The sequence below is a fragment of the Monodelphis domestica genome, chromosome 6 (genome assembly GCF_027887165.1).
Source record: "Monodelphis domestica isolate mMonDom1 chromosome 6, mMonDom1.pri, whole genome shotgun sequence".
Classification (NCBI taxonomy): domain Eukaryota; kingdom Metazoa; phylum Chordata; class Mammalia; order Didelphimorphia; family Didelphidae; genus Monodelphis; species Monodelphis domestica.
The window spans coordinates 157,681,411-157,704,981 of record NC_077232.1 but is presented as its reverse complement, the minus strand read 5'-3'; the positions used below and the strand labels follow the sequence as shown (position 1 = coordinate 157,704,981).

The window sequence follows — 23,571 nt, the reverse complement described above, 5'->3', positions numbered from 1 at the left end:
TTATCTGCCAGGTCATTGTCAGTTGTTCATGAATCCACATGTACAGTATGGTAATCACTAGGAAGAATGTCAGGTACTCTTCTTAAAGGCACAAGGATTGAGGAGATTGAGACAGGATCTCCCTGTGCAGGATCAGAAATTGGACTCCTTTAGCTCCCAACCATGAGCAACTCAACTAGTCCAGCTGAAAGAGGGACTGACAATTACTGACTCAATTTTCTCACCTACTTCTGGAAGGATAATGCTCCTACTAAAATCTGATGGCAATGAGGTTTACAATACATTGAACTCATTTCACTATTGAATCTATAATATTTGTTTGATTTGTAATGATTTGTTCGCACAGGAAAAACCTCAAAATTTTTATTTTTTTTATTTATTCTTTGAAATTTATTCTTTGAAAAAATGATCACACTATGAGTGGCCAAAACTATCACTATTAGAATATGGTGAAAACATGTAGGAAATGTTTCTTCAGTATTCAAAACTTCTATTGTATCACTATGAGAGTGACATTTTGAACAAGGAACTTATGAACTCATTGAAGAAAACCAGATATGAATCTGTTCTTGCAGATGCTGTAGGTCCTTATACTGAGCTCATAGCAGAGATACTTGAAATCCCCTTTGTCTATAGTATTCACTTCAGCTTTGGCAACACCTATGAAAACACTGTGGAGGACTCCTATGTCCTGCTTCCTTTGTGCCTCTACCCATAACACGATTGACTGACAAGATGACATTCATGGAGAGACTGAAAAGTATGGTTTTCACTCTTTACTTTGAATTTTGGTTTCAGAATTTTGGTGTGAATCTTTGGAATCAGTTTTACAGTGATGTGTTAGATAAGCTTGTGATTTCTTTTTAATTTATATGTCAAAATTGCCCATTGAGTTTCAAAAATAACTGAGAGGGGCGGAGTCAAGATGGCAGCTTAGCAAGCAGCAAAAGTTCAGACCTCTTGGAAGACCCTTCCTTACCGATACAGACTGAATGCTCCTAGGGCACTGAAATTCAATCTGAACAACAGGACAGAAGCGGGGAACCCTCCTTCTGGACTCAAACCAAAAGATACGCCCCCTCAAAAGCCGGAATCCGAGAATACTCAGGGCTAAGGGGAAGGCAGAGGGTAGATCCCAGGACCCCTCCCCCACAACCCAGAGGGCTGAGTCCCCAGCAGCAGCGGGAACCTCTGAGCGGGCAAAGGTGCTGGTTTGCAGGGTCTACCTTGTGAGCAGTGGGGCGCCGGGCTTGGAGCATCCAGCTTGGACAGCGGGAAGGAAGCCAGGGAGAAATGGGCCCTGGCTGGGTCCCTCCATCGGGCTCCAATCTCACCCTTGCCTCGGGTACATCCAGACCAATCCAGTTGAACTAATCACATCAGAACTCCTCAGAGTTTAGGGAGGTGGGCAAAGGCACTTTCGGACCGTGGAGAAGCAGCTGGAGAGAACTGGAGAGAGCCTGGGTGGCCCAGCCTTCCAGGAGTCTTCAGAGCCTCAGTGCTTCATACCACATACAGCCCAACCCAATTGAACTCAATTCAATCAAAAGCCTCCAGAGGATAGGGAAGCTAACATTCCTCCCCTAGAGACTGTACCAAGAGATCTGACAAAGCTCCAAGAGGGGAGACTGACAGCCCCAAAACCAAAACAAAATGAGAGGAGCAAGAGCACAGCCAAATACGGGGAGCAAAGAAGGGATAAACTCGAGCAAACAACAGAAAAAGAAGAAAGAAATTACAATAGACAGCTTCTGCACAGGTAATGAGCAAAGAGCGAATGAAACAGAGGAGGAGGACCCAGCAGAGGAAAAATCAGAAATCCCAGCAAATTGGATACAGGCTTTGGAAGAACTCAAAATGCAATTCAAAACACAATTAAGAGAGGCTGAAGACAATTGGGAAAAGAACTTAAAAACTAAGATAAGTCATCTGGAAACAGAAAATAGTGTCTTGAAAGCCAAAATCAACCAGCTGGAAAATGAGGCAAAGGAGATGAAAGATGAGGCAAAGCAGATGAAAGATGAGGTGAAGAAGATGAAAGATGACCTCCAAAGAAAATCCGACCAAAAGGAAAAGGATGACCAAAAAACTAAGGATGAAATCCAGTCTTTAAGAACCAGAATACAACAACTTGAATTGAGAGACCTCACAAGGCAGCAAGACACTATAAAACAAAACCAAAAGAATGAAAAAATTGAGGAAAATATGAAGCATCTCATTCACAAAACAGAGGATTTAGAAAATCGTTCAAGGATAGACAATTTAAGAATTATTGGCCTAGCAGAAGACCATGACAAAAGAAAAAGCCTGGACATTATATTACAGGAAATTATTAAAGAAAACTGCCCTGAAATCCTTGAACAAGAGGGAAAAGTGGATATTGATAGAATCCACAGATTACCTCCTATACTTAATCCCCAACTGACAACACCCAGGAATGTTATAGCCAAATTCAAGAACTATCAGACCAAAGAAAAGATATTACAAGCTGCCAAGAAGAAGTCATTCAGATACCAAGGAACCACAGTGAGGATAACTCAGGATCTGGCTGCATCCACACTGAAAAAAAGAAAGGCATGGAATACGATATTCTGGAAAGCAAGGGAACTAGGTCTACAACCAACTGACTATATTCTTACAGGGGAAAGTATGGTCATTCAACAAAATAGAAGAATTTCAAGAATTCGTAAGGAAAAGACCAGACCTGAACAGAAAATTTGATGTCCAAGCGCAGAACTCAAGAGAATCATCAAAAGGTAATTAAAAAAGAGGGGAAAAAGAAAAACAAACAAAATTTTTTTTAAGAGACTCAATAAGTTAAAATGATATGTATCCCTATAAGAAAAGAGGTCATTGGTAACTCTTAAAAACTTTTGTTATTAGCTGGGCAGCAAAAAGAAGTATACTTAGAGGGAACAGCAACAAACTGTATAGGATGAAAGGACAAGACATAAATAGGTATATAGATATATGCATGCAAAAATACATATGCATGAGTATGCATATATATATAATTAGAGCTTAAAATAGGCTAATATTAAAAGAAATGGGAAAAGAAACAAATGGGAGTAAATTTATATGTCATAAAGAAGCTCATGGTGGGAGGGGGGAGAACATCAATACACTGGAAGGGTAAAGAGGTCAGAGACAGGAAATACTCAACTTTTATGTGCTTTGAAAGTGACTCAAACAGGGAAAAACAATCCAATCCATTGGGGGCAGAGAATAGATTTGCACCCTATAGGGGAGTAGAAGGGTAATAAACGGTCTGGTGGGGAGGGAAGCAGTACAAGAGAGGGAGGGAGCAGGGGGTTAATTTTAGAAAGACTACAGGGAAAATAAGGGGGGATAAATAGGGAGAGGGGTAGAAAGGGAAGTAAAATAAGGGTGGGAACAAGGGGGACTGTTCAAAAGCAAACATTGGTGTAGAAGGAAATAGTGAAAGAAGAAAAGGCAGGAAAAGGAGCAGAAATCAAAATGCTGGGAAATACACAGCTAGTAATCATAACTCTGAATGTGAATGGAATGAACTCACCCATAAAATGCAAGCGAATAGCAGAGTGGATTAGAGTACAAAACCCTACCATATACTGTCTACAAGAAACACATATGAGAAAGGTAGATACACATAGGGTGAAGGTAAGAGGGTGGAGCCAAATCTATTGGGCATCAACTGACAAAAAGAAGGCAGGAGTCGCAATCATGATATCCGACAAAGCCAAAGTAAAAATAAATCTAGTTAAAAGAGATAGGGAAGGTAATTACATCCTGATAAAAGGCAGTATAGACAGTGAGGAAATATCTGTACTCCACATGTATGCACCAAATGGCATAGCATCCAAATTTCTAAAGGAGAAACTAGAGGAACTCAAGGACGAAATAGATAGAAAAACTATACTAGTGGGAGATCTGAACCTTCCTCTATCTGAACTAGATAAATCAAACCAAAAAATAAATGAGAAAGAGGTAAGAGAAGTGAATGAAATCTTAGAAAAATTAGAGTTAGTAGACATGTGGAGAAAAATAAATAGGGACAAAAAGAAATACACCTTCTTTTCAGCAGCACATGGTACATTCACAAAAATTGACCATTATTAGGGCATAAAAACATTGCAAACAAGTGCAAAAGAGCAGAAATAATAAATGCAACTTTCTCAGATCACAGTGCAATGAAAATAATAAGTAGTAAGGGAACATGGAGAGGTAAATCAAAAATTAATTGGAAATTAAACAATATGATTCTCCAAAACCAGTTAGTTAAAGAAAAAATCATAGAAACAATTAATAACTTCATTGAAGAAAATGACAATGATGAGACATCCTTTCAAAACCTATGGGATGCAGCTAAAGCAGTACTCAGGGGGAAATTAATATCCTTGAGTTCATATATTAACAAATTAAGAAGGGCAGAGGTCAATAAATTGGGCATGCAAATTAAAAAAATTAGAAAGTGAACAAATTAAAAATCCTCAGATGAAGACTAAATTAGAGATCCTAAAACTCAAAGGAGAAATTAATAAAATTGAAAGTCAAAGAACTATTGATTTAATAAATAAGACTAGAAGCTGGTACTTTGAAAAAACAAATAAAATAGACAAAGTACTAGTCAGTCTAATTAAAAAAAGGAAAGAAATAAACTAAATTGAGAGTATCCAAGATGAAAAATGAGAACTCACCTCTAATGAAGAGGAAATCAAGGCAATCATTAAAAACTACTATGCCCAATTATATGGCAACAAATATGGCAATCTGGGTGATATGGATGAATACTTACAAAAATATAAATTGCCTAGACTAAAAGAGGAAGAAATAAATTACCTTAACAACCCCATTTCAGAAAAAGAAATTGAACAAGCCATCAAAGCACTCCCTAAGAAAAAATCCCCAGGTCCAGATGGATTCACAAATTAATTCTATCAAACATTCAAAGAACAACTAATCCCAATATTAAACAAACTATTTGACAGAATAGGCCAAGAAGGAGTTCTACCAAATTCATTCTATGACACAAACATGGTACTGATCCCAAAGCCAGGCAGGTCAAAAACAGAGAAAGAAAACTATAGACCAATCTCCCTAATGAATATAGATGCAAAAATCCTAAATAGGATACTAGCAAAAAGACTCCAGCAAGTCATCACAAGGGTCATCCACTATGACCAGGCAGGATTCATACCAGGAATGCAAGGATAGTTCAATATTAGGAAAACCATCCACATAATTGACCATATTAACAAGCAAACTGACAAAAATCACATGATTATCTCAATACATGCAGAAAAAGCCTTTGATAAAATACAACACCCATTCCTATTGAAAACACTAAAAAGTATAGGATTAGAAGGACCTTTCCTAAAAATAATAAACAGTATATATCTAAAACCATCAGCAAACATCATTTGCAATGGGGATAAACTAGAAGCCTTTCCAATAAGATCAGGATCAAGGATGCCCATTATCACCTCTATTATTTAACATTGTACTAGAAACACTAGCAGTAGCAATTAGAGAAGAAAAAGAAATTGAAGGTATTAAAATTGGCAATGAGGGGACCAAGCTATCACTCTTTGCAGATGATATGATGGTTTACTTAAGGAATCCTAGAGAATCAACAAAAAAATTACTGGAAATAATCAACAACTTTAGCAAAGTTGCAGGATACAAAATAAACCCGCATAAGTCATCAGCATTTCTATATATCTCTAACCCATTTCAGCAGCAAGAATTAGAAAGCGAAATACCATTCAAAATCACCCTAGACAATATAAAATACTTAGGAATCTATCTGCCGAGACAAACACAGGAACTATATGAACACAACTACAAAACACTCTCCACACAGCTAAAACTAGAACTAAACAATTGGAAAAACATTGATTGCTTATGGGTGGGACGAGCTAACATAATAAAAATGACAATCCTACCCAAATTAATTTACTTATTTAGTGCCATACCCATTGAACTACCAAAAAACTTCTTTACTGAATTAGAAAAAACCATAACTAAGTTCATTTGGAAGAACAAAAGATCAAGGATATCCAGGGAAATCATGAAAAAAAAAAATGCAAAGGAAGGAGGACTTTCAGTCCCAGATCTCAAACTATACTATAAAGCAGTGGTTATCAAAACAATTTGGTACTGGCTAAGAGACAGAAAGGAGGATCAGTGGAATAGACTTGGCGTAAATGATCTCAGCAAGACAGTTTATGACAAACCCAAAGACCCCAGCTTTTGGGACAAAAATCCATTATTTGATAAAAACTGCTGGGAAAATTGGAAGACAGTATGGGAAAGATTAGGTTTGGATCAACACCTCACACCCTATACCAAGATAAATTCAGAATGGGTGAATGACTTGAACATAAAGAAGGAAACTATAAGTAAATTAGGTGAACACAGAATAGTATACCTGTCAGACTTTTGGGAAGGGAAAGATTTTAAAACCAAGCAAGACTTAGAAAGAGTCACAAAATGTAAAATAAATAATTTCGACTACATCAAATTTAAAAGTTTTTGTACAAACAAAACCAATATAACTAAAATCAGAAGGGTAGCAACAAATTGGGAAACAATCTTCATAAAAACCTCTGACAAAGGTTTAATTACTCAAATTTACAAACAGCTAAATCAATTGTACAAAAAATCAAGCCATTCTCCAATTGATAAATGGGCAAGGGACATGAACAGGCAATTCTCAGGCAAAGAAATCAAAACTATTAATAAGTACATGAAAAAGTGTTCTACATCTCTTATAATCAGAGAGATGCAAATCAAAACAACTCTGCCTAGCAGATTGGCTAACATAACAGCAAAGGAAAGTAATGAATGCTGGAGAGGATGTGGCAAAGTAGGGACACTAATTCATTGCTGGTGGAGTTGTGAATTAATCCAACCATTCTGGAGGGCAATTTGGAACTATGCCCAAAGGGTGATAAAAGACTGTCTGCCTTTGATCCATCCATAGCACTACTGGGCTTGTACCCCAAAGAGATCATAAGGAAAAAGACTTGTACAAGAACATTCATAGCTGCACTCTTTGTGGTGGCCAAAAATTGGAAAACGAGGGGATGCCCTTCAATTGGGGAATGGCTGAACAAATTGTGGTATATGTTGGTGATGGAATACTATTGTTGTAAAAGGAATAATAAAGTGGAGGAATTCCATGGAGACTGGAACAACCTCCAGGAATTGATGCAGAGTGAGAGGAGCGGAACCAAAAAAACATTGTACACAGAGACTGATATATTGTGGTACAATCGAAGGTGATGGACTTCTCCATTAGTGGCAATGCAATGTCCCTGAACAATCTGCAGGGATCTAAAAAATACTATCCACAAGCAGAAGATAAACTGTGGGAGTAAAAATACCGAGGAAAAGCAACTGCTTGACTACAGGGGTGGAGGGGATATGACTGAGGAGAGACTCTAAATGAATACTCTAATGCAAATACCAACAACATGGAAATGGGTTTGAATCAAGAACACATGTGATACCCAGTGGAATTGCGCATGGGCTATGGGAGAGGTGGTGGGAGGGAGGGGAGGGAAGAAAAGAAAATGATCTTTGTTTCCAATGAATAATGTTTGGAAATGACCAAATAAAAATTAAAAAAAAAAAACTGGGAAAAAGAAACAAAAAAAACTGCCCATTCAATCCATAGCTTTTATGTCTCCCTATAAAATAGTTTAATGTCTGGTGGAAATTGTGGTGGCTCTCTGACACCAATCAGATATGGAAAGTTTATGTCAATGGGACTTGATTGTATATATTGATGTATAACTTGACTCTATGATCTTAACTAGTAATTGATACAAAATGGGGAAAAAAGCAGTTTTACAAGAACTACATGGGAAAGGGTTTCAAAAGTCAGAGTTCCTGGGTTCTGCATTGTATTTCTAGAATCTACTTAATCTCCTTTGGTTGATTTTAAAGGAATTTCCTATAGGTTTTTAGAACAATATTGAGCCTGTTTTCTGTGATGTGTGTGTGTGTGTGCGCGCGCAGTGTGTGTGTGTGAGAGAGAGGGTGAGAGTACTCAAGATAAGGGTATTGACATGTTCTGTGCACGTGTTTGATAAGGATAGATCTTGTTTTGTGTGGCTATGTGGAACTATAACTTAAGCAACATGATTGTAAACCGTTATGTTGAATAATCATTTTAATAGGTCTATGAAGGTAACTACCAGTAAGAGGAATATATTGAAACAAATAATACCAATTAAGTTTCTGGAAGGAACCAAGCTATCATTTAGCAACAAACTCTTTTATCTTTTACTAATGGTTATTTTTAGGGTAGCAAAGAAAAAGGGAAATAGACTTTCCTACTCATATTACTTCCTACATTAACCAGAGGTTACCCTCTAACTCAGAGGTTCTTAACCATTTCTTGTACCATGCTTTCTTTTTAATCTGGTGAACCCTACAAACTCCTCAGAAAGATATTGTTACTATTTTTAAATTCATGAAAGCTTGAGATCAAATCTGTCCTTATATACTTACTAGAAACTGAACTTCTGCTTACCTCAGCTTCTTCAGCTGTAAAATGAGAACCATCACACTACCCATCTTGTGGGATCGTTGTGAGGATCAAATTTGTAAACTTCTTAGAACAAAATCACTGATATATATGTGCTTATTCCACTTACTCAAACCATAACTGAAGGAATAATAATAATAAATAACATTTATGAAGTGTCTTATATGTACCAGGCATTGTGCTAAATTCTTTACAAAAATAATCATAGTTATCTTCACAATGGTTTGGGGAAGTAAATGCTATCATTATCCCCATTTTATAGGCAAGGAACCTGAGCCAGATAGCTTACAGTGTTTTGCTGTAACACAGATTGCAAATTTCTGAGGCTGCATTTGTATTCAGTTCTTCCATCTCTCAGCCTGAGCCACATACTATTCCTAGGAAAACAAATGGGTCAAAAGCACAGAGACAACCATTATATAATAAGGGTTTCTGAAGAAACTTCTTTGCAATGAACAGGGCACTTCAAGAAGAGGAGACAACCAATAAGAGTTGTTGTTCTTCAGGTCCATCTCAATTGTCCCTTATTTGGTTCATTCTTAGTTCCTTTTCTCAATCTAGATGAGAATCACTTGGATAAGGAAGGAGGGGTATCTTAACACTTTGGTGACCATCCAAACAAACTGATCAGTACTCTTATTCTGACCTTTTCATGTAAGTATTGGGCAAGGGATTCAGCATCCCAACCCAGGTCTTTCAGGATCAAATTAACATTCTGATCAAGGTACCTCCTGAACTCCAACAGGAAGTAAAATTTAAAAGACTACAAGCAGTGGCTACTGAAAGGCCCATATACCCTCCTTCTACTTAGTCCATGCAAGTACAATAGGTCAAAAAATGAGTCAACTAATAGTGGTTTTAAAAGGCTTTATTTTTTTTTATTCCAGGGAAGACAACAGAGCCTTCTGCTCTGAGATAATAGCAGCTAATTCCAAGGGTCATTGTGAAGATTTTTTTAAAAGCCTATTTGTAAAGCATTTATCAAAATAGCTGTCACACTAGGTACTATGTAATTGGTGACAGAAGGGTAAAAAGTGATGGAAGGGCGATGGAAGCTCATAAATTCAGAAGTGAACAGTAAGGAGATGGCCATCACATTGAATGAGGCCATGCTATACTAAAATCATCTTTGGAACCTATCCATTGTTCATGAAGTGTCTTATATTCCTACTGATAGAGGTGGAGTAACCTAGGCTACAGAATTCCTCTGTTTCTAGACAAGCAGGTCCTAAAGTCTTCAACAGAACCTGCCATGGCTCTACAATAACTAAAATGTTTTGGCCCTTGTCAATAACTGAAAATCAAGAGAAAGGATGAGGGAATTCTCCTTCCTACCCAAGGTCCAGCTTGTGTTGGTTATTTTTAGAGCTCTGTGCAAAAATACCTCCCACCCAACAGGAAAAGAATGAGAGTGATTGAAGAACATGAAGCTAGGAGAGACTTGTTACCTGGAAGAAGCTGATGGGTCAACTTTCACAGCTGAAGGAAGAGATCAGGCTTTTGTAGCAAGAATCCATCATCAAAGAGGAGAAAGAAAACTTCTTGACAAGCAATTTATATTAAAAATCTCATACATTTTGATGCAAGTCATTTTAGATGATAACTCAAACCAAGGTAATCAAAGACAGACTTTCTATCCCAACTCCCCCACCTCTTTAAATACCTGTTGAAGATCTTCAGATTATTAATGTTGCCACACTTCTCCCTATCATCAACAGAGGGAAGGTGGCAATAAATGGTTCTACTAGATTTGTAAGACCATCTCTGTGTGTATGTAGTAGGAGGATTTTTTTTTCATATTCCTTGTCATTATGAAATACCTAGAAATACCATTTCAACTATTTAGTAGGTAGGGATGCATCCCAAAAGAATTTCATATGTATTGATTCCAGGATAGGGATAAAACCAGTAGAATAAGAGTTATGAGCAGTATGGATATTTCCAACAACATGAGTGACAGCAGTTGACCCCAGAGCATGTTTAAATGGGACCAGATGACTTTGAGACAAATGAAAAGTATCTGAAATGAAGGCTGGACGTCCTGAGTTTGAATCTGGCCTCAGACTCTTCTAAACTGTGTGATCCTGGGCAAGCCACTTTACCCCCAATTACTCAGCTTTTACCACTCTTTTGTATTTGAACCAATGCTTAGTATAGCTTCTAAGACAAAAGCTAAGAGTTTAAACAAAGTATTTTATGGGGGTTCAGGTGTGTACCCCTTGGAATCAGGAAGGATGCCTTTTGCAAGAATGCAAGACTCCAAAACTTAACTTAAAAACAAAAAGAGAAATTTATTAATTTAGAAAGAAATCTTGAGAATGGCCAGGAGGATAGCAAGATGGAACAGCAAGATGGGGAGCAGTTCCTTGAGAGGACAGCATGAATGGAAAGGCTGTTGCCACTCTTTTGTATTTGAACCAATGCTTAGTATAGCTTCTAAGACAAAAGCTAAGAGTTTAAACAAAGTATTTTATGGGGGTTCAGGTGTGTACCCCTTGGAATCAGGAAGGATGCCTTTTGCAAGAATGCAAGACTCCAAAACTTAACTTAAAAACAAAAAGAGAAATTTATTAATTTAGAAAGAAATCTTGAGAATGGCCAGGAGGATAGCAAGATGGAACAGCAAGATGGGGAACAGTTCCTTGAGAGGACAGCATGAATGGAAAGGCTGTTGCCCCTAGGAGGACAGCATGGATGAAAAACCTTCCCCCTTCCTATGACATCAGTTCTGGGGATTTTATACTTTTTACCACAGAGTGTTAGTCACCCAGGCATTAGGTGAGGTGGGGTGATCCTCTGCATGGGGATATATAAAGATTCCTTAGTTTTAGGGAACAAACAGATGTCTGATAGGATCGAGGTATGGCCTCAAGGTGCATCTTCCTGCCCATCTTAAATTTAGAGGACAATCAAAAGAAGATAGTCATCTCAGGACCCTGGGGGGGGGGGTGTCATTGGGTATTTTTAGGCTCAGAGTCACAAAGATGAAAGGGAGCGAAGGAGGGAGTTTCCCTGATAATAGTTCCCCTGAGTTTCTGGGAGTACAATGCCCACGTCAGTATCAGAAAGTTCAAAAACACTCAGCTAAATGCCAGGAATTCCTGGCAGAATATCAGCAATCAGCAACAGGAGATTATAGCTCATGAAATCATTGGGGACATTGAGAAGAGGCTGTGCCCGTTTTTTTCAATCATTGGACCTATTATCTTCCAACTCATTATCAGTTGACCATGAATGCAAGATAAGTGCACTGTGATAACTACTGAGAATAATATCAGACCTTCCTCTTAAAGGGTGCAAGATTTTTGGGGACTGAGAAATATCTTCTGACAGGATCTCCCTGAACAGGAAAAGAAATTAGACTTCTAAGCTCCCAACCATGAGCAATTCAACAAATCCAGGAGAGAAAGGGACTGGCAATGAATGATTGACTAGATTTTCTCACCTACTTCTGGAAGGACATTGCTCATGCTGAAATCTCAAGATAAAGAGGTTTAAAATTTGTTGATTTAGTTGCAGAATTGAATCAATATGTTAATATTTGTGTAAATGTGAATAGTTAACAACATTAATATTTAAACACAAAGTCATTAAGACTATCCTAGGATCCTTGATTAAAGTACCAATAAATATCAGGAAAGTTAAGCCTTGTGCAAACTGGAGAACTTTAACCATTTAATCAGCTAAGTGTCCTCCTTTGACACTAAAGTCATATCATATTTGACCACTTGCCCAATCAAGGCAAGTTTGTAACTTGTATTAAGACTAATGATTGCTTATTTGAATAAGATATTTGAGGTAACAGTTAAATTTTAAACTTCTTATTGATTTTTTCTAATGTAACCAGGAGTTTTTGAAGAAAAGAACCTAGTAGTATGAAAGCAAGAATAAGCATGATGTCTGAGAAGTGGGTTCCAGCTCTATTGCTGCTGCAGCTATGTTGCTTTAGCTGTGGGTCCTGTGGAAAGATCCTGGTGTGGCCTATGGAGTATAGTCACTGGCTCAATTTAAAAGCCATGTTGGATGGGCTCATAGCGAGGGGCCATGAGGTGACTGTGCTGACACCCTCTGCTACTGTTTTGGTGGATCCCAATAATTCATCAGCTCTCCATTTTGAGGTTTTTCCTGTGCAAACAAATCCAGAGGATTTAGCTTTCTTCTTTGAAAATTGGATCACAATTTGGAGTTATGAGTGGTCAAAACTATCACTACTTGAGTATGGTGCAAACATGCAAGAGAAGTTTCTTCACTATTCAGGTATTATAAAAGAGCACTGTGAGAGTGCTGTTCTGAACAAAGAACTTATGAAGACATTGAAGAAAGCCAGATATGAAGTTGTTCTTTCAGATGCTATGTGTCCTTGTGCTGAGCTCATAGCAGAGATACTTCAAATCCCCTTTGTCTATAGTCTTCGCTTCACCATGGGCAACACCTATGAAAAATACTGTGGAGGACTCCCATCCCCTCCGTCTTATGTGCCTGTACCCATGACAGCATTGACTGACAGGATGACCTTCATGGATAGAGTGAAAAATATGCTTTTCACTCTTTACTTTGACTTTTGGTTTCAGAATTTTGATGAGAAGGATTGGAATCAGTTTTACAGTGATGTGTTAGGTAAGTGAGTGATTCCTTAGTAATTTACATGCCACAATTACCCATATCTGTCTCCATATGAAAGAGTTTAATGTCTGGGGAAAATCATGGTGGCCCTCAGCAGCCAATCAATTATGGAAAGTTCGTGTAGGTAGGACTTCATTTTCCATGAAATGTATGCATACTATGTGTCTATACTTTGTATACTTTGGCTCTATGATCTGAAGTTTGAATTAATACAAAACAAAAATGCAGGTTTACAAAATCTGCATGGGAAAGGATTTCTAAACTTGGTGTTCCCGTGGTTCTGAATTGTGTTTCTAGAACCTACTTAATCTCCTTGGGTTGATTTTAAAGAAATTTCTATAGGGTATTAGATAAATATTGAGCCTGTTTTTTTCTCTGTGTGTTTGTGTGTCTGTGTGTGTGTATTAGAGAGACAGACAGACAGAGACAGAGAGAGAAAGAGAAAGACAGACACACAGACACAAACAGATAGACAGACAGTGAGATGGAGATGGAGCACCAGAGTCAGAGAGACAGAGAAATTAGGATATTCACTGTTCTGTGTGTGTGTGTGTATTTGATAAGGATATAGACCCTGTTTTATGAAGCTGTGTAGAAATATAACTTAAGATATATGATAGTAAACTATTATGTTGAATAGTTATTTTAATAGGTCTATGGAGATGGCTAGCAGTTGAGGGATGTATTGAATACAGTAATAGCTATTCAGTTATTAAAGTCAAATTTTTGGTAGGAACCTTGACTATCATTTTAGCACCCTACTTTTTTATCTTTTCCTTATGGTTATTTTGGGGGTCTAAAAGAATTAATGAATTCCTAGCCCCAATATTGAATCTTTATTTCAACAAATACCAGTTTACTAAGTCTTTTCGTTTCATCTCTTCTGTTCTACTAATCTATCTTGATATTTTTAACTCGGTACCAGAGAGTTTTGGTCATTTCTGCTTTGTCATACAATTTAAACTCTGGTACTGCAAGACCTCCTTCCTTTACATTTTTTCCATTAATACCTTTCATATTCTTGGCCTTTTGTTCTCTCCAAAAGAATTTTGTTATTGATTTTCTAACTCAATAAAATAATTGTTTACCAATTTAATTGGGATATCTCTGAAGAAGTAGATTAGTTTAGGTAGGATTTCCATTTTAATTATGCTGGCTCTACTCACCCAAGAACAATGAATATTTCTTAAATTATCTGGATCTGACTTTGTGTAAAATTTTCTTATAATTATATTCATAAGTGGATGTAATGGTTTTATTTTGGCAGGTATGGTCTAGGCAATTTATTCTGTCTGGTTATTTAAATGGGGCATCTCTATCTCTTCTTAAGGTCTTTGTTAGTGATATATAGAAATGCTTGTGATATATGTGCATTTATTATATATCTTGTTATTTTGCTAAAATCAATGATAGTTTCAAATAACTTTTAGTTGAATCTCTAGGATTTTTCACCTATACCATCACATCATTCACAAAAAGAGATAATTTTATTACCTCTTTGTCCATTTTGATTCCTTCAAATTCTTCACCTCTATGTAATACATCTTTGTCACCTTCTAGATTGTATTTCATTTAGGATTTTTGAATACAAATTCATTTATGAAATTGGTCTATCATTTTCCTTCTCCATTTTTATTCTTCCTAATTTTGGTATTAGTAGTATAACTAGTTCATGAAAGGAGTTTTGTAGAACTCTTTCTTTGCCTATTATTCCAAACAATTTAATTAATATTAGAATTAATCTTTGAAAGTTTGGTAGAATTAATTTTTAAATCCACTTTGTCATGAGGCTTCTTTCTTAGGAAGTTCAATTATGACCTGTTCAATATTTTTTTAAAAACTTATTTAGATATTTTATATTTTGTTCAGATAGTCTAGACAGTTTATATTTTTACAAATGTTCTTCCATTTCACTTACTTTGTTAAATTTTCTGACATATAATTGGGCAAAAGAATACTTAATAATCCCTTGGATTTCATTTATATTTGTCATATATACATCCTTTTCATTTTTAATGCTAGTAAATTCTTGTTTTTTCTCTCCATTTTAAAATCACATTAACCAATAGTTTAATTTATTCATCATTTCATAAACTCTAATCTAAATTTATTTATTAATACAATGATTTCCTTTCATTCAATTTATTAATCTCACATTTAGTTTTTTGTATTTTGAATTTGGTGTTCAGTTGAGGATGTTTATTTTTTTCCTAGTTTTTTTTTTTAAACCCTTACCTTCTGTCTTGGAGTCAATACTCTGTATTGGCTCCAACGCAGAAGAGTGGTAAGGGCTAGGCAATGGGGGTCAAGTGACTTGCCCAGGGTCACACAGCTGGGAAGTGTCTGAGGCCAGATTTGAACCTAGGACCTCCTGTCTCTAGGCCTGGCTCTCAATCTACTGAGCCACCCCGCTGCCCCCTTTTTCCTAGTTTTTAAAATTATATTCCCAATTTGATGATTCCTCCCCCCTCTTTTATTGATATAAGCATTGTTACAGACAAAAGAGTGGTTGCCTTAAACCGTGACCACAAAAATATGGTTTCAAGACAGTGTTTTGAATTAAATCAAAAATAAAGTGGTCGCCAAGGGAAAATTTCCAAATACTAAATATATCCAAGTCAGCTGGGTTTTATGGAGATTTTAATTAATACAAATGAGGAATTAAGGAAAGGGAGAGAGAGAGTAAGAGGAAATAATGAGAAAAGGGGTAGACCAGCCTAGGCCAGCCTAGGCTTAAGCCTTAAGAGAGAGATCAGTCAGTCTTTTATCAACTCAGCACAAGATCCTTCCAAGCAAAACACTAGTGTTCAGAGAGACCCAGCTACTCCAACTAGTCTGAGCTCTAACTCAGCTACCAAAGCTGAATTCCCTTTCAGCCACTGAGACGGAGACAAGCCTCCAATTCAGGTCCATAGCTGAATTCATCTTCAGAGGCCTTTCTGACCTTCTTTTAAAGAGAATTTTCTCCTATGTCACCTCCCCTAAGTTTCTACATCTACCAATCACAGTAGACATTTTCCAAAGGACTGACCATTCTTAATTCACCCCTAAGTAGATGCTTTTCCCTAGGACTGCCCATTCTTAGTTTTTAGTTCTCACTGTCTCTGGGTAGATTATATCTCCTGAGTACTTCACATCTTTTTTTGTTAAGCTTGTCCCTTGCAAGTTTGCAAGTTGCCTGACCTTTTCATGATTAATTTGACCTTCATAGGTACTTAGCACCCTTTTGTATTAGATATAAAAATAGACCTAGCTTAAGGGTTTTAGCTTCACTTTAAGTATGGGTTGAGTACTTTTCATTGTTCAGTAAGGAGTTTACAATTTTATCTTCCCCTAAAGTATGCCTAAGTATGGGTGGAGTAATGCTAGAGTTCCCACATTCCTGACCAAAGTCCCTTCATTGTTTTAAAATGGGGAATGGTCCTAACCAAATGTTCTAAGGTAGAGTCTGAGAATTTTTAAGATTCACAAGTTTGAAGAATTTTAAGATTCACAGCATGTAGAGATCTAAATATCCCCATAATTACTACTTTTGCTTGATCTATTGTCTTATGATCATGATGTTTAATAAAATTATTTATTGCTTCAGTGAGTAGCTCTTAAACTTACTCCTTCATGATTTAAACTCAAAGTGAGTAAGATTATTCTAGAATCCATGATTAAAGCATCAATAAGCAACAGGAAAGTTGAGCTTTGGGCAAATTGGGGAATGTTAATGAAATCAGCAAAATTCCTCTATTGACACTAAAGCCAAGGCCTCTTTAAAACTTTAAATGTTCCCTATTATTTGCAAACAGAGGTATTGGTTACATTTTAACCTCTTTATTGACTGCTTTTGTAATATAACCAGGAATTCATAATGGAAAGAACACAGTTGTTTAGAGAGCAGGAATAAGTATGATGTCTAAGAAATGGATTTCAGCTCTTTTGCTGCTACAGCTATGGCTCTTTAGCTGTGGGTCCTGTGGGAAGGTCCTGGTGTGGCCTATGGAGTATAGTCACTGGCTCAATTTAAAAGCCATGTTGGATGGGCTCATAGCGAGGGGCCATGAGGTGACTGTGCTGACACCCTCTGCTACCGTTTTGGTGGATCCCAATAATTCATCAGCTCTCCATTTTGAAGTTTTTCCTGTGCGAACAAATCCAGAGGATGTAGCTTTATATTTTGAAAAATGGATCACAATTTGGACTTATGAAGTACCAAACCTTTCATTATTACAGTATGGTGCCAGCCTACAAGAAATTTTTTTTCAGTATTCCAGACTTTTGAAAAAGCACTGTGAGAGTGCTGTTCTGAACAAAGAACTTGTGAAAAGATTGAAGGAAGCCAGATATGAAGTTGTTCTTTCAGATGCTATGTGTCCTTGTGCTGAGCTCATAGCAGAGATACTTGAAATCCCTCTTGTCTATAGTCTTCGCTTCACCATGGGCAACACCTATGAAAAATACTGTGGAAGACTCCCATCCCCTCCTTCCTATGTGCCTGTACCCATGACAGAATTGACTGACAAGATGACATTCATGGATAGAGTGAAAAATATGGTTTTCACACTTTACTTTGACTTCTGGTTTCAGAGTTTTGATGAGAAGGATTGGAATCAGTTTTACAGTGATGTGTTAGGTAAGCTTTGGGTTTCTTTGTGGTTCATATGTCAAAACTCTCTATTAATTCTATGGCTCATTCATTTCAGTTTGAGAGTACAAATTTAATGCCTTGAGGAAATCACATTGGTTCCCCATAGCCAATCAGATATGGAAAGTTTATGTCAAAGTAATCTTATTTTCAATGAAATGTGTGTAACTGATTTTTATTTTGGGTCTATGGTCTTAAATTGGAGTTGGTACAAAGCAGAAAAAAAGAAGTGGTGATCATTCATAGGAATCACATGAGAAAGGATCTCTAAAAATCTGAGTTCTTGTTGTCCTGGATAACATGACCCGAATCCACTTAATCTCCTTAGATGCTGATATTGAAATATCTCTTTGATCTTAAAAGAAATTTCTGGGCATCTAAGTGGGTCAGTGGATACAGAGTCAGGACCAAAGATAGGAAATCCTGGGTTCAATGTTGGCCTCTAACACTTCCTGGCTATTCAACCCTGGGCAAAGCATTTTATTTCATTTGCCTGTCACTTACTGCTCTTCCTGCCTTAAAACCAACAGTTAATATCAATTCTAGGAAGATTAGAGTTTAAAAAAATAAATTGACACTACTTTGTGTCTGTGTTTCTTTGATAAAGATAATGTCCCAGTTTTGTGTGTCTATGTGGAAATGTACTTAAGCAATAGGATTACAAATTCTGAGTTACCTATTTGCCCTTTTCCTTGGCCAGGGCAACTTTGTTAAATAGTCCATTTTAATAGATCTAGGGAAGAGAATAGCACTGGCTGGATATATTGAATACAATGATGCCAATCTAATGTGCAGCATTTAAGGTTCTGACAGTAAGCAAAGATATCATTTTATCACCTCACTCTTTTTACCTTTTATTTTTCATTATTTTGGAAATCTAAAAGAAATAATTGAAAACTGGAAATGGATTTTTTGCTCGTATTTTGGTTCATTACTTCCTACAGTAACCAGCAATTACCCTTTAAATCCGAGGTTCATAATCATTTTTGGAAGTCAAGAATTCTTTGTCAATCTGGTGAAACCTACAAACCCCTCAGAATAATGTTGTTAACTATTTTTAAATTCATGAAAACCTGAGTTCAAATTCTGTCTCAGACTCTTGCTAGAAATTCAAATTCAGTTTACTTCATTTTCCTCAACTGTAAAATGAGGACCATCATACTACCTACCTTGTGGGATCATTTTGACAATCCAATGAGGTAATATCTATGAAGCTCTTTGCAGAAAGCCTAGCACAAAATCAGTGATTTGTACAGCTTCTTCTGCTTCTCCTAACCATAACATGAGAAAGAATGTCATAACAAATATCTAATATTTGTTTGTACCTCATGTGTACCAAGCATTGTGTTAAATTCTAGACAAATATGATCTTTTTTATCTTCATAATGATCCCAGGAAGTAGGTGCTATTATTGCCCCCATTTTTCAGATGAGGAATCTGAGGCAGATAGAGGTTGCAGTGTCTTGTCCAGAGTCACATAGTTTGTATGTTTCTACATATGTATGGAATGGTGGAAATTTCACCTTTTTAAGATTGATGTAATATTGAACAATGGCTGCCAAGGAATTTACTTATGAAATTCCTAAAATGAAACACTCAAGTCAGAATGGAGTTTATGGAGGTTTAATCACAATGGGAGTAGGGAAAAGGAGAGGGAGAGAAGGAGAGAAGAGAAAAGGGAAAGGGGCTACTCAACCTCTGACCAAGGCAGAGGGAGTTTTAGGCCCAAAGGGCCAAGGTGGAAAGAATCAGTCCTTAACTCACGTGAGTGATCTGAAGGAAAGCTGTCTGCGGGCATCCTCCCTGTCCAAGCTCCTAACACCAACTGGCCTCTAGCTCTCTCCACAGGAAGTGAGTGAATTCCAGAGGCTGTTCCCTACCTCACTTCCTGTGTCTCACAAGTGCCAATGGTTGGCTCTAGCTTGGCTTAGGACAGGCCAGGTGGGCAGTTAGTTATTTCTGATTTGTCATTGACTAGCACATGCCCGTGTAGTGTGGGTGTGCACAATTTTTGGGTGCTAGACCAAAATGGAGACTTTTAAAATTCACATGTATTTCATTCTTCTTTCTCTAGGGCTGACCCACTAGGGCTACCTTTAGGAAAACAAACTGGCCAAAGGCACAGAACCAACCATTATTTAGTAGAGATTTCTGAAGGAACTTCTTTGCAATGAACAGGGCTCTTTAAGAAGAAGAGGCAATGTGATAATTCCTGAGAATATGAAACATTGGTCTTAAAGACACAAGAACTGGGAAGTTTGGGGAAGATCTTGTGACAGGATCTCCCTGAGGAGGACCAGAAATTGGACTCCGTTAGCTCCCAACCATGGACAACCCAACAAGTCCAGCTGAGAGAGGGACTGACAGTCATTAACTCAATTTTCTCACCAACTTCTGGAAGGACAAGGCTCATGCTGAAATCATATGGCAATGAGTTTTAAAATATATTGATTTCAATTAAGATTTAAAATTGTATGACTTTAAAGAATGAAATAAGGTTGATATTTAAACTGAGAGAATAGAGGTACCAATAAACAACAATTAATGCTGTGTCCTCTATTGACACTAAAACCATACCTATATGTTGACTCTTTACCCCAGTCAATGCCTCTTCATAGCCTGTATTAAGATTAAGGGTTCTTATTTGGATAACACATTTAGAGTTATCAGATACATTTTAACTTCCTTATTTATTATTTTTGTAATGTAATCTGTGGCTTTTGAAGGAAAGAACCTAGTTGTTTGGAAACTGGGAATAACCATGATGTCTGAGAAATGGATTTCAGACCTTTTGTTGCTACAGCTACACTGCTTTACCTGTGGGTCCTATGCAAAGATCTTTGGATCAACAATGGAGAATAGTCATTGCCTCAATTTATTTACTTAAAAAACCCTTACTTTCCATCTTAGACTGTCTACTGTGTTGGTACTAAGGCAGAAGTACAGTTAGGGCTAAGCAGTGGGTCTTAAGTGACTTGCCCAGAGGTACATAGCTAGGAAGTGTCTGAGGCCAAATTCAACCTTGGACTTCCCATCTCCAGTCCTGGTCCTCTATCCATTGAACCACCTAGCTGCCCTCCTTGGCTCAATTTAAAGGCCATGTTGTATGGGTGAAAGAGAGGGGAAAGGAGGTGACACCTCCCACTACTGTTTTTGTTGATCCCCAAAATAAGTGAGATGTCCATTTTGAGATTTTTCCTGTGCCCACAAATCAAGAGAACTTCATGTTGTATTTTCAAAACTTATGAGTCATAAAAACGGACTATTAGAGAATATGGTACAATCATGCAAGAAATGTTTTTTCAATATTCAAGGTTTGTGAAACAGCATTGCAAGAACACTATTTTGAAGAAAGAATGTATGAAGACATTGAGGTCATCCTGATATGAAGTTGTTCTTACAGATGCTTTATGTCTGTGTGCTGAGGCTGAGCTCATAGCAGAATTACTTGAAATACTCTTTTGTCAATAATCTTTGCTTCATCATGGGCAATACATTTGAAAAATACTAAGGGAGACTTCCAACCCCTCCTTCCTTCGTGCCTGTATCTAAGACAGTGTTGACCAGATGTCATTCATGGAATAGATGAAAAATTTGATTTTCTTCCTTTATTTTAACTGTTGATTTCACCCTTTTGATGTGAAGGATTGAAATTAGTTTCATAATGATGTATTTGTTAGCTTTGGGTCTCTATGTGGTATAAATTTCAAATCTGTCTAGTTATTTCTTGACGTCATTTTGAATTCCAGTTTGAATGGGCAGGAGTTCAATGTCTCAAAAAAAATCATGTGGTTTTTTGGCATTGCAATTAGATTTGGAAAATTTTTGTGACAAAGATTCACTTATCCAGGAAGTATAGCTAACTGCCTTCTAAAGGTTGCTAAATAGGCTTAAGTCTTAATCTTTAGTCAAAAGAAGAAAGGAAGGTAGCAAGGATTATAAATCAACGAATAAGAGTTAAAGCATATATTTGGCACCTGTTACATGCAGATTACTGTACTATGCTCTGGTTGTACAACCAGGAAAGCAAGATAGCCCCTGCTCTCAAGGAGCATTTTCATGGGGGAGATAATATGCATAAAAGGTTTTAGCTGTGAATCTGACAGAAAAACTTTATGGTTCTCGTGTGATGGATGGGTAGAGAATACAATAGCAATACAGATGACCATAATACATACTTTTTTATGCTATTACCACTGATCAGATCATCCATATCTGATTTTAAACAATCCTAGAGGACTTTGGTTGTGAGAACTGACTTTTTAAGACTCTTAGTAGTTGTGGCCACTAAGGAATCATGGACTAGTCTAGCTCTGGCAGAATCAGTCACCAGGTTCTATTTTCACAAAGACTAAATTCCTGAACAATGGTTGTGAGAGCTGAACTGGAACCAAGGCCAGTAGAGTGGGTGACTTTGCTATTTTACCGTAGACATCTCACATCTCTAGTCATTGTTTATCTAAACACTCCTGAACTATCCATTACTCTTATGGGCAATAATCTATGCTACTGCTTTGCTATAATTATTAATGGTTTCAACTAACTTTTAGTTGAATCCCTTTGATTTTTCAACTATGCCATTATATCATCCACAAAAGACATAATTTTATTACCTCATTGCCCATTCTGACTCCTTCAAATTCTTTTTATTCATTTCTATGTGATATATTGTTGTCATTAGGATTTTTATGTCCACATTAATTAATGAAATTGGTCTATAATTTTTCTTCTTCATTTTTACTCTTCCTAGTTTTGGTGTTAGGAGCATATATGTTTCAGGGTAGGAGTTTGGTAGGACTCCTTCTTTACCTATTATTACAAATTATTTAGTTGATATAAAAATTAATCTTTGAATGTTTGGTAAAATTTGTTTTTAAATCTATCTTGTCCTTATTCTTCTTTCATAGGAAGTTCATTTATGACCTATTTAATATTTTCCCTAAAATGGGCTTATGTAGATATTTTATATCCTACTCTGATACTCTATCTAGGCAATTTATATATTTTTGGTATTCTTCCATTTCACTTATATTGCTAAATTTCTGATATATAATTAGGCAAAATAGTGACTAATAATTGCTTATATTTAATTTACATTTGTATATATTCACACTTTTAATTTTTAATGTTAGTCAATTTTTCTATTTTTCTCTTCCTTTTAAAATCATATTAAGCAATATTTTATCTATTTTTTCATGTTTTCATAAAACAATCTAATTTCATTTACTAATCCAATGGTTTTCTTTGATTCAAGTTAAAAATATCACATTTAATTTTTTAAATTGTGAATTGGGTGTATTGTTGGGCATTTTAAATTTTTTTTTCATTTTTAAAATTACATTACCAATTCCTGATTTTTTTCTTTCTCTATTTTATTGACATAAGCACCTAGAGATCTAAATATCCCCATAATTCCTGATCTTGCTGTGTTCCATAGCTCTCGATATATTGTCTCATTATCATGGTCTTTAATAAAATTATTTATTGTTTCTGTGAGTAGCTCTTAAACTTACTCCTTCATGACTTAAACAAAGAGTGATTGACTATTCTAGGATGCCTGATTAAAATACCATTAAAGCACAGGAAAAATAAGCTTTGTGCAAACTGGGAAACACCAATGATACTAATGATAGCAGATAAATTGACACTAAAAACAGGGACTCTTAATAACTTTTATTAAGACCAAAATTTCCTTATCTGGATAAGGTATTCCAACATGTCAGTTACATTTTAACCTCCTTATTCACTGCTTTTGCACTATAACCAGGAATTCATGATG

At 36.6% G+C, this 23,571-nt stretch overlaps 1 protein-coding gene across 5 annotated transcripts in view; it reads left to right on the top strand.

Moving 5' to 3' along the window:
- The window catches only part of LOC100010818 (UDP-glucuronosyltransferase 2A2), a 251,836-nt gene that overhangs the window by 120,795 nt on the left and 107,470 nt on the right, over nt 1-23,571 (top strand). Inside the window, exons 1-2 of one of the 5 annotated variants that reach the window (XM_007496358.3) lie at nt 11,841-12,028; nt 12,384-13,153. The exons of 3 other annotated variants lie outside the window; for them this stretch is intronic. In XM_007496358.3, the coding sequence (XP_007496420.1) occupies nt 12,412-13,153 (742 nt within the window). In that variant the 5' untranslated portion in view covers nt 11,841-12,028; nt 12,384-12,411. Of the gene's footprint in view, nt 1-11,840; nt 12,029-12,383; nt 13,154-17,018; nt 17,781-23,571 lie in introns of those variants that run through there. One more of the 5 variants, XM_007496360.3, reaches the window with a different exon arrangement.